We start from the raw sequence: 12,665 nt of genomic DNA, 5'->3' as shown, positions 1-12,665 counted from the left end.
ATATTTCCTTTTTGCTGCTTAGATTATCTCTGTGTCGGCTCAAGCATGAGCTTTTACGTGACACAGGTCTTCCTCCAGCAATGTTCTAGGCATCTCCCCTGTTGCTTCATCTTCCTGAACTTCTCAATAGAACATTCAATCAATTATGAATATGCAAGAAGGGAGAAGCCACTCTAGTGTATTTAAGTCAAGAGCTCTAGTTGCTCCTTTATTCCAATGGGTGACCAGAGTGTCAGACTGAAAAGAGCATCCTCTGAAAACCCATTGGACCTCTTAAGTACTTGGAACAGATTGATCTAATAGATCCTGACCAAATGGAAGGGAAGTGTCACATTGCAAAATCCCATAACAATCAGAGATTGATCACGAATGAAGATTTTATTTTTTAAAAAATGGATTTATACTTTTTTCTTTAACATAGATAGGTGCTTAGTGAACAATGTATTATCTGGGTCAATTTACTTTATACATGATAATAATATTAATAATACTGTTTAAGTGTACATAATAATAATCTTTCACCTTCTAATACTTACGTATACATAGTAATAATATTATATTATATAGCACTATACCTAAATAATATTTTCCCAATTTCTAACTTCTACCTCTATTCTCCAGCCACTAATAGAACAAGTCAGATATCAAAAGGTACTCTGTATCTAACTATCATCTCTTGCCCTTTTTAATATTTCAACTCTTGTTGATTTTTTGACAAATCTCACATACTCCTCCCTCGGGATCTTATATCTCCTTACATCACTCATACCTAATCTAAGTATTTCATCTGTCTCTACTTCTACCTCTTCTTTCCAGTCTCTAAAGTACCCACCAATAACTCTTTCATCCCTTCTGGGAGATTTCCCTCTATCCTCTTCTATATTTTGACCTCTTAACTAGTACATTAGCTTCTCCGTTTCAAGAGCTATTACTATCTCTCCTAGATCATATCACAAATGAAGATTCATCAGTTCATGAAAAGGGTCAAACAAATTCATCTCACTTTCAGACTCACTTTCACGTCTGCCCAAAGAGAAAAAATGGTCTGTGTGACCTCTCAATAGTCAGATGCATGGTGTCACAGCAACCACAAACTCCTATGTCACTCCAGACCCATCACACATGGAAGACAGGTTGAAGTCTTCATCAATGACTTGGATGAGGGGATAGATGGGGAATGTATCAAATTTGCAGATGACACCAAGCTAGCAGGAATAGCCAACACTCCAGAAGATAGGCTTAAGATACAGAAGACTCTTGACAGACTTGAACATTGGGCACTATCTAACAAAATGAAATTCAATGGTGAAAAAAGTAAGGTTCTACATTTAGGCAACAAAAACAAAATGCACAGGTACAGTATAAGTGGTACCTTGCTCAATAGTAGTAACTGTGAGAGGGATCTTGGAGTCCTAGTGGACAACCATTTAAATATGAGCCAGCCGTGTGCAGCAGCTGCCTAAAAGCCAACACAGTTCTAAGCTGCATAAACAGAGGGATAGAATCAAGATCATATGAAGTGCTAATACCACTTTATAATGCCTTGGTAAGACCACACTTGGAATACTGCATTCAGTTTTGGTCACCATGATGTAAAAAAGAGGTTGAGACTCTAGAACAGTGTTTCTCAAAGTGGTCCGTACTGCCCCCTTGGGGGGCGTTAAAGAAGTGCAAGGGGGTGGTAGGAAGTTCCGCCTTACATGGGGGCGTTGAACATACAGAAGGGGGCGTTGAACAAATTCTATTTATTACTTGTTCTGTGACTAGGCGGACTCACACAGCAGTCATTGCGCGCGGCACGCGGGCAAACCTGCAACACCGATCATTGCTGTTGGAAACATGGCTTTCATACGAGCGAATGTGCACTTCCTTAGTCAGTCTTGGGTCTAACATTGCGTCCCCAGTAGCTCAAGAAATAGAAAATTCAATAAAATCCCATAGAATGCTGATCAAATTTCTATGATATCCTATTCAAATTTCTATGGCTGTGCTACTGGGGGTCTGGTGTTTGCCGCGTGCAGTGACTGCTGTGTGAGTCAGCCTCCTTTCACTGCGCCAGGAATGGACGTTTCCCCAGTAGCACAAGGAATAGAAATTTCAATAGAATCTCATAGAAAGGTGATCAAATTTCTACGGTATTCTATTTAAATTTCTATGGCTGTGCTGTTGGGGTTGCTGGGTCTTCTTCCTTAGAGTTTAAGGGTTTCTGACGAGCGAAAATGCCAGTTTCAGATACGTCCTTCCCTTCTGTCTGAACAGCCAATCACGTTACAGATCGTCATTTGTGTGTCAGACGTCGGAGATGCCCAGTAATTACTACCATAGAGTTATGAATAGAATTTCATCAAATTTCTGTGGTATTCTATTGATATTTCTATGAATATTTTTTTACTGGGATTTTTCAGAAATTTGAGTCATATACCCAGTGGAAAAAAGTCATAGAGTTATGAATAGATTTCCATAGAAATATTGTAAAATTCTATTGATAACTCTATGGCTTTTTCCAGCGGGATGATGTTGTTAATCGACGGATTTTCAAATTAATTGTACTATCAGCCATCCTAAGATGAGGTGAGTGTTTGACCACCTCTATGGTCGTTCTAACCGTTAGAACTATTGTTATTGATATAGAATTTAAATAAATATTTCGTATAAGTCGATGTACAAGATTACAACATCCGTGCTTCAATATCTTGTTATAAATTAATAGAGTTCAGTCATAAAGCTGGCCTATTGTTTCTGGGGCTCGTAACATAAAAGCTAAGCTGCTTGCAAACTAGGATTTAGCAAGCACTTCCAAACATTCCTGTAACATAAAACGTCTTTTCTTGCAACTGGTTGCATAGCCATACGCAAACGTAAAAAATGCAACCACTTGCTTTTGGCAATGTAACATAAACCTCCAATCCGCTTGCAAAGCCGTTCGCAAATTTGCATGCAGCTGGAGGCGCTTGCAAAGTCACCTTTCTATGATTCATAGCCATCAAGACTCGCTGAACACCTTAAAAAAAAATGCATCCTGATAAGGTGAACCAAGATCTATCGTACTTTCAAGCTTTAAGAGACAAATTAAGGCAAAGAAAATCTATCATCTCTTTTCTGACAAAACAAACACAAAAAGCTGACGATGGACTCGTTTGTTCTTACAATATTGCCAAACTAATTGCTAAATCAGGGAATCCGCATTCAATTGGAGAGAAGCTTCTTTTACCTGTCGTAGAAGAAGTGTTGCGCACAGTAGTACATCATAGCTCTCCTAGTGTCATCACCAAATCTATTCCTCTCAGTGATGATACTGTTCGAAGAAGAATTAATGAAATGGCTGAAGATATTGAAGAAAGTTTGTGTGATATTCTGAAAAAACAAAGATTTGGCCTGCAACTGGATGAATCTATGCTACCAGGCAATGAAGCACTGCTCTTGGGTTATGCTCGTTTTATTAAAGATAATGAAGTAATGCAAGAATTACTGTTTGCTAAGGAGTTGGAAACAGACACTCGAGGTGCATCTATTTTTACGGTAGTTGAACAATTCTTCAAAGAACAAGATATACCAATGAAAAACATCATTGCTTGTGCTACAGATGGTGCTCCCGCATTAACAGGAAAACACAAGGGATTTCTTTCTTATTTAAAAAAGGCAGTACCAGACGTTTTTACGATACATTGTGTAATTCATCGACAGCATTTGGTTGCCAAAAACTTGAGCTGTCGTCTTCATAATTCCCTCAGCATTGTTGTAAAATCAGTGAATAAAATTAAGAATCAACCCCTCAATTCTCGAATATTACGTCAATTGTGTGTTGAGAATAATGAAGAATTTGACCGTCTCCTTCTACATACCGAGGTGAGATGGTTATCCAAAGGAAACTGTTTTAAACGATTTTATTCTCTGTTCGACACAGTCGTGCAATTTTTACAGGAAAATAAATGCAGTGATTTGAGTGATGATCTCTTGGCATGCAAAACGGATATTGCGTATTTAACTGATTTATTCTGTATATTCAATGGTTTAAATTTGCAATTACAAGGTGATGATATAAGCCTCATTAAGGCAAAGTCTAAAATTTGTAATTTCATAGAAAAGCTGCGTTTCTTCAGAGAAAACATTGGTCGTTGGAATTTGTCTCATTTTCCAACTCTTAAACTACAAATTGCTGACACTGATACTTCTATAGTAGATGACAACCTCTTGATTTATTGTGATCATTTGAATTCTCTGCAGGAGAACATGATTGAAAGATACCAAGATCTTATAAATATGGAAATCCCGGACTGGGTGCTAAATCCATTTACTTATGTTTGTGGAAGTGACACTAATCTTGTAATTCAAGAAGACTTAATTGGTGTAAAGAACGACTTTGAATTGAAACCTCTCTTCAAAAAATCGTACGCGGATTTTTGGTTGCAGAAAGAAATTCCTGAAAGATATCAAAATTTGTGGGAGGCAATTAAACTTTATTTTCTTGCTTTCCCATCGTCTTACATGGCTGAACGCGGATTTAGTGCGGTTTCTAAACTTCTTACCAAGGAAAGAAATCGCCTGCAAATTGTAAAAAGGGGAGATTTGAGACTACTTCTAAGCAACATCGATCCTAGAGTGAGTGAATTGGTTGCGAAACATCAGTGTCATCCATCTCATTAAAAGTTCTGAATAAAAGTTGAGTTTATCAAACATTGTTCTGCACCATTAAAATTTATTTATTTATTTATTTATTTATTTATTTATTTATTTATTTATTTATTTATTTATTTATTTATTATTTATTTATTTATTTATTTATTTATTTATTCTTAGCGCTTATAGACCGCCCCTTCTCCCGAAAGGGACTCGGGGCGGTGTACAGTCAATATCAGAAATACATCACGAATAACTATAAAATTTAGACAATTAAAATTATTAAGTAGATAGATAAATAAATAAGAGGAGGATAAAAAATATACAGAACTGTACTGCTAAGAAAATAATTTAAAATTTAGAACAAACAAATATCCTAGAGAATTAAATTTAAAAGAACAATCCCCCTAAAAAACCAGTAAGAAATAAGTATGCCAGGAGGTAGACGTTATAATTATGCCAGGCCAGCCAGTCGGAACAGGTGTGTCTTCAATTTCTGTCGGAAGGAGCGGAAGTCAGTGGTGGTTCTAATGTCGGGGGGAGGTCATTCCAGAGGGTTGGGCCCATCACAGAGAAGGCCCTACTCCTTGGTGTCGCCCGTTGGCATTGCCTAGTGGACGGCACCAGGAGAAGCCCCTCCCTGTGAGAGCGAATTGGCCGCAGGGATGTGTGTGGGAGGATGCGATCCCGCAGGTAGCTAGGCCCTGTGCCATGGAGCGCTTTAAAGATGGTGGTCAAAACCTTGAAACGCACCCGAAAAACCACAGGCAGCCAGTGCAGCTCACGCAGGAGCGGTGTTACGTGGGAGTACCTGGTACTCCCCATGACTGCCCGCGCGGCTGCGTTCTGGACTAGCTGCAGTCTTTGGGCGCGTCCCAAGGGAAGCCCCATGTAGAGAGCGTTACAGTAGTCCAGGCGAGACGTCACCAGTGCATGAGTGACCGTGCGTAGGGCATCCCGGTCCAGAAGGGGGCACAATTGGCGCACCAGGCGAACGTGGTGGAATGCCCCCCTTGCCACGGCTGCCACATGGTCATCCATTGACAGCCGGGCATCTAGGAGGACGCCCAAAATGTAATACACTTTGCAATTTAATACATTTTGTATATTATACAATTAAATAATCTTTAGGGGGCGGTGGCAAATCAAATTGTGTCTTAAGGGGGCGATGGTTAAAAAAAGTTTGAGAAACACTGCTCTAGAAAGAGTACAGAGAAGAACAATAAAGATGATTAGGGGACTGGAGGCTAAAACATGAAGAACGGTTGCAGGAACTGGGTATGTCTAGTTTAATGAAAAGAAGGACTAGGGGAGACATGATAGCAGTGTTCCAATATGTCAGGGGCTGCCATAAAGAAGCGGGAGTCAAGCTATTCTCCAAAGCATCTGAGGATAGGACAAGAAGCAATGGTTAGAAACTAATCAAGGAGAGAAGCAATTTAGAACTAAGGAGAAATTTCCTGACAGTTAGAACAATTAATCAGTGGAACAACTTGCCTCCAGAGGTTTTGAATGCTCCAACATGGAAGTTTTTAAGAAGATGTTGGATAACCATTTGTCTGAAGTGGTGTAGGGATAATTGCCTAAGCAGGGGGTTGGACTAGAAGACCTCCAAGGTCCCTTCCAACTCTGTTATTTTATTCTATTCTAAGTTCACCAACATCCATTTGGGAACTTCACAGCCATCCCAGCAATTAGGTTCAGTAGACCTTGGAGTTGCTGCTGTGCATTCTGGGAAATGATACACAGCAGCACAACCCTAGCTGCTTCCTTGGGTTTAACCATACAAACAAGGCCTCACATCTGCTAATCTGCAGAGAAGCATTTCTTGATGCCACAGAATCTTATTCAAGACAACTCAACCTCCAAGATTGCAGCTAATGCCAACTCTGAAGTTGATTGGCAGATCATTAAAATAGTAACTCCCTATTCTTTTCCACATTGGTTTTGGTAACAGAAGGTCTGCCCTCTCATCTATAATTATATCATGGACAAAGATGGCTGGCAAGCTTGTTATTTGATAACAGTGCCCAAAACCTCAAGGCTCAAAGGATCTGATACCCTGGCTTCTGGGATAAAGATTATGGGAAGATCAGTCAAAGACATTAAACCAGTGGTTCCCAAACTTTTTCAGTCCACCGCCCCCTTGGTGCTACAAACTGATCCTCAGTGCCCCCCACCCAGTGGTGGAATTCAAATTTTTTTACGACTGGTTCTGTGGGCATGGCTTGATGGGCGTGGCTGGGGGAGTCATGTGACTGGGCGGTTTGCATGAAGGAATAAAGATAGTAATAGTAAAATTCAAAACTGTAACAATTAATTGCACATTTATTCAAAATCCAATTTAAAAACCTTTGTAGTTAGTTAATTCAACAAAACTGTTGAACATGATCCAGTGATACCAGGTTTTCAAAGTCTGATAGTCATTTATCAAGAACCTTAGTAACTAGTAACTTAGTAAACTTAGTAAAATTTTGTAACTACTTCACTGTTCAGTAAATTCTTAATGTGATGGATGGGCTTGATGAAGTGATACCAGTTTCCCAATGTCTGGTTTTAAGTCACTTAGCAGGAGTCTTAAATCACCACATTCAGTAATCTGGAGTCATTTTCTTTGCTTGGAGAGAAGTTGGATGACCGCACTGAAGCCACGTTCCACCAAATATGATGTTGGAAATGCAACAAGGAGCTTCTTAACCACTGTCCATAGTGCAGGATAGCGATCAGAAATTTCTTTCTGTAACCAAAACTCTTGGTACAATTTCTTGAACTTTGGCTTCAGCTCAATGTCACCAACATTTGCTTGAATTATTTGATGAGATTATTGCATGGTACCTAGGGATTCCCAATATGGAAAGTGAGAATGGGAACATTTTAACAGATCTATATGTTTTTGGGTTATAATTTTCACTCAAGAACCATGGGGATGGAAAGGGAAATATAGACAATGGAGTCCAATCCCCTTCCTCAACAGTTTGGAAGCAAAGAATAACTCTAGCAAAATGTAGCCTTTTACCTCTTTGGGGAATCATTATTTATTATTATTATTATTATTATTATTATTATTATTATTATTATTATTATTATTATTATTATTATTATTATTATTATTATTATTATTATTATTATTTTATTTATTTTCCCCAATACAACTCATGCAAAGGGTCATCCACAACTACATTACATTTTCCACACTCATATTTGTGATTCCTTATAATTTCTTTAAACTAAACATTTTTAGTACAAATCAACGCATTGACATATATCACTAATGCAGTTTCCTATCTCTTCCATTGACATAATTAACACCTTATGTATTGAATACAAGTATATCAAGTATAGGTTAAACATGAATTGAAAAACATCTAATTCAAATGTATAAGCTGTGAATTTATTATATAATCACAGGCAGACATTGCACTTATGCCTAAGTCCTCTACCCGCGCACATTATAAGACAGATAAAACTATCTTAGCTGGCTGTTGTAAATATTACTCTGCTAATTCAACAAGAAATGCTACTGCATGAATCCTTAATGCAGAACACAGCTAAAAGTGATTTTAGCAATTTTCTTCCCAAGTTAATTCAAAATGTATATCCAAATGTTCCTCCTATTTTTTCCCCAAGCACTAGGGAGGATTATATTCAAAACCAGACACTTTTGTTGTGTGTGTGTGTGTGTGTGTGTTTGCTTGCTTCTGGTCTCCAGAGTCAGAAGGGCCGGTTGTGACCCCCAGAGGTCATCTAGTCCCACCCCAGACAGCGCCCGCCGCCCCACAATCCTGAGCCCCACCTCCTCTGGGAAGGCTCCAGTGGGGGGGAATGCAGAGCCCCCACCCCTTCTGCTGCTCTCCCTCACCCTTCACTCTTACTCCCTCCCTCTCTTTGCAGGCCAGGCGGCCGCAGGACTACTGGGATGGTGAGCATGGATGGGCCGTTGCCCAGGGGAGGGGATGTCTGGCTGCCAGCAAAGGGCTTTCGCCGAGGCACCCCATGCAGGCAAAATAACGAGCGAGCGAAGGAGGATCAGGCAGGGCACCGAGGCCCCTTCGCCTCCCACTTTGTCTTGATGATGTCGCTGCAGCTGCCGGGCATGGACGGATGGAGGTAGCCAGAGCAGCCCGGGCGGGCGAGCAATGGAGGATCTGGCAGCTCTCTCGCTCGCTCGCCTGCCCGGGCTTCCCTGCCGCTCTGGCTACCTCCATCCGTCTGCAGCTGCAGCGACCTTATCAAGACAAAGTGGGAGCGAAGGGAGGTGAAGTGGCCTCCCTTTGATCACTCGCTCCCCCCGCCTGTCCGCACTATGCTAGCCCTGCGCTCACTGATTGGCTGGCTCACCAATCGTCTCGCCCACCTCTAAGAGCCCTATCTATAGAAAGCCAAGCAGAAAAAAAGATAACTGGGTTTAGATAGGGCTCTTAGAGGCGGGCGGGGCGATTGGTGAGCCAGCCAATCAGTGAGCGCAGGGCTAGCATAGTGCGGACAGGCGGGGGGAGGGAGCGATCGAGCAGCTTCTGGATGGGCAGGGGTGAGTGAGAGAACTGGTTCTGAATAGCTCACTAGAGGCCACCTCCAGCACTCCTTTGCCGCCCCCCTTGCCTCTTACCGCCCCCCTGCTGCCCCCCTTACCTCTTACTGCCCCCCTAAGCCATCTCACCGCCCCCAGAGGGCGGTACCGCCCACTTTGGGAACCACTGCATTAAACCCTCCTTCCCAAATGCAATCTATACTTATTAATAATAATTTAATCCCACCATTCCTATAGGAGGTCAAAGCAAAATGTATAATATCCACATAACAACCTTAACAAGTAAAATAGCTTGAGAAACTGACACCAAATTATGGCTTATGGTTGAATGTAGATTTCAAAATGAGTTTCTCTAAATGCTCATCCAACACTCAATTACTTAATTTACTATATTAGCTCCAAGCAATCAAAAACCTAGATGTGTGAAATTACAAGTCCCAAGAGCATCTCCGCTGCTGAAGGTAATGTTGGAAAGGCTGAATCTTTTCCCATAGTACAGAACAATCCTAATTGGACTGTCTCTATCCTTGTGTCAGCCTTTGAAGTATGCCAGATTGGGAACAAGACCCCACAAAGACTATTGGAATTCTATCTTATTGTTGTAGGTTGCAGCATAATCTTGAAAGCTTGCAGTTTTCTACTGTTTTTCCATATATCATGCAAAATCAAGGCAGGTGTTCTGACCTAGGCTTCCCAAAAGCACGAAGTCGACTCCTCTTCCCCATAAAACCCCTTTTATTTAGTTTAAAGTGAATTCCTCTCCAGCAAAGTCCCAGCCCACAGTCATTCAAGAGATTTCACAACTACAGGCCTTTATCAGGTTTGGAGAGCTGCCAGTCCGATATCTTCCAAACACCACTCTGTAGCAGACAATACTTGGCAAGATGTCAGGAATAGATCTCCACTCTAATGAATTGAAGCAATTGTCTCCTGCAAACTCCCCTCCCCTTTTGCTCCTCTTTATTCTCTGTGGGAGGGACCATTTGCCATCTACCTGTGGCTTTACTCCTGAGTCAAATCTTGTTCCGTAGCTGTTCCCTTCTCTTGGCAGCTCTGCACATGCGCATACTGGCAACAGGCTCCAGCTGTTCCTCTGCCCCACTGATGTCCAACTCTGAAGGCAGCTGATAACTGTCAGATGGCCCTGGCCCCATCTCTGGCTCTGATGCAGAGCACTCGTCAAAGCCTTCCCCAGACTCCAGGACTGGCATATATTCCTCCCTAACCTCATCACTGTCTGAATCTGCTGCCAGATCCGTTGGCCGCTGGTGGGCCACAATAGCAGGGTTATTTCATTCTCTTTCTTTTGCTAACTTATTTTCTTGAGGTAAAATTTTGTTACCATCTGTTTTATCAGTTAGTGGTTTTTATCTTTGTCTCCCTTACACTATGTAAAAAAACTGTGTGGGTTTAGATCAGTGTTGGCAAACCTTTGTGGCATCGAGTGCTGCAACCTGGAAGAGGAGCTGCCCAGGGGGCATGTGTGCACCCAAAAATGAACTTCTGGTTTCTGGCATGTGCATGCGCACCAGCCAGCTAGTCTTCTGGTTACTGGCGTGCATGCACGCACGCTGATCAGCTGGCTGGCGTGCATGCTCACACTGGAAAATGGAAGACCAGCTCTTCCAGTTTCTGACACTGCCGCAAGTAGGGAGTCCAGCTGATTGTTGCGTGCACATGCGTGTCAGAAACCAGGAAGAGGAATGGACGACAACACATCTGCCAGGTGACATGGGTCCGCATGCCACTTTGGGCATGTGTGCCATAGGTTTGCCATCACGGGTTTAGATCATAAAAGTCTCTACCTCAAATATAGTTTGTCCCTTTGTGAGTCAATTGGCAGTGATGATTGAATTAGGGAGAGTGAAACATAAAGAAATTAGCTCACTCTTTTTTCCATGAAAGAAAATACAGCCCTTAAACTAGTCAAGCATTTGATCTCTTCTCATGAATTCTAAGAGTAGAACAAAAATGGAAAACAATAAGGTGAGCACATTTTTTAACTTTCTCAGGTTTTCTTCTTTACCACTCCCAAAATCTTGTGACTGAACCAATTGGATTTGATAACAGACCTCCCAATCCAGTATTTCATTCCCTTATCCCTTTCCCCCTTCTCAATAAAGCATTTTAGAAGAAAGGAAGCATCAGCAATTAATATTTTATGAGATATAAACCTTCAGGGCAAATCCTTTCCCCCAATTACTGATTGCTGCTCGGTGCTGCCATTTTGTCCTGAGGAGTTGGGCTGAGGGCCTCTTTTCCAAAGGGCCTTCCCATGTAAACCTTGATTTTGCTCTGGGCAAGCAATTTGTTTGTTTGTTTATCAAATTTATTTGCTGCCCATCACATGGTTCAGACAACTCTGAACAGTTCAGGCATTAGTGGTTCCTAATCCTAACAGAGGATTAATTGCTGGACTTTTCCAGATACAGACTGACGGAACCACAAAATAGTGGAATGGATAAAAAAGCATTACCCCCTTTCCCGATTACTGATATACTGGGATAAGATTGATAAGATTTCTACCAGTCTCCTTTTCTTGCCCAGATTACAGCAGGAATGGGCAAAACTGTCCATAGCTTTCTGCAAGGTTGTTAAATCTTTATTTAAAATAGGTGGGAACATTTGGAAAACATTGTTAAATATGAAATATATGGCCTCAACATGCGTCCTAGAAGGGACATAATTGCTACTTCCTTTACTAGCAAGAATAGTACCTATTAAATAAGTAGTAACTAATAAAAGCAACTGTTTACTATTCATGAATAGTAACTATGAGATAAATAGTAACTAATCAACAGTAACTATTTACTATTCATGAATAGTAACTATGTACTACATAGTAAGTAGTAACTATTTACTATTCATGCTAGTAAGGGAAGAATCAGTTATGTTCCTTCTGCAGAGCATGTGTCGAGATCATCTATTTCATATTTTAAAATGTTTTCCATACATCCCTACGTGTTTTAAATAGATTTTATCAATCTTGCAAAAAGTTAAGGACATTTTGATCCATTCCTGCTGAAAAGAAGGGCAAGAAGGAGAAACTCCTAGAATTCTTGTCATTTGGGCCCTTGTAATACTTGTCTGAACAGAATATTTAGTTGGCATAATTACCAATGTTATAGAAATGGTTGAATTCTAGGCAGCAATTTTTATTGGCTCTATTTCCGTGTTAGATTCAGCCTGAGAAACAAGTAGATTAAGACTGCTGAATGGACAAACCTTCTTACATACTTTCCCTCACAAGCTCCAACAGCCTATTAAATATTAATAAGAAACAAACATATGACAAACATATGACATCTTTGACAAAGGCTGTTACTAGTTCCAGTAATGTCAATGAGCATAAGATGTACACTCTTGAAAGGAAATCAATGGGTTTACTTCATAGTAAATATGTCTTGAAAGAACTTCCAAGAACACTTATTCTCTGAGCAATGGGACTGAAATATCTTATTTGATCAAAAGTCAATTTACTTTGCCTATGTTGTTTTAAATGAAACTGATTTTCCACTAT

The 12,665-nt window shown here is 40.7% G+C and overlaps 1 protein-coding gene across 1 annotated transcript; it reads left to right on the top strand.

The window, feature by feature from the left end:
- Positions 1-3,012: 3,012 nt before the first annotated feature.
- LOC309392162 (protein FAM200C-like) lies at positions 3,013-4,644 on the top strand (the record flags this gene model as incomplete). The annotated part of the gene is made up of 1 exon (XM_081953168.1): positions 3,013-4,644. One exon carries the CDS (start codon positions 3,013-3,015, stop codon positions 4,642-4,644), a length of 1,632 nt encoding a protein of 543 aa, XP_081809294.1.
- Positions 4,645-12,665: the final 8,021 nt, after the last annotated feature.

The sequence above is a fragment of the Natrix helvetica genome, assembly GCF_964273705.1.
Source record: "Natrix helvetica genome assembly, chromosome: 4".
NCBI classification, from domain to species: Eukaryota; Metazoa; Chordata; class Lepidosauria; order Squamata; family Natricidae; genus Natrix; species Natrix helvetica.
Note: the sequence above shows the minus strand (reverse complement) of the source record. Positions and strands in the feature narration are given on the sequence as shown.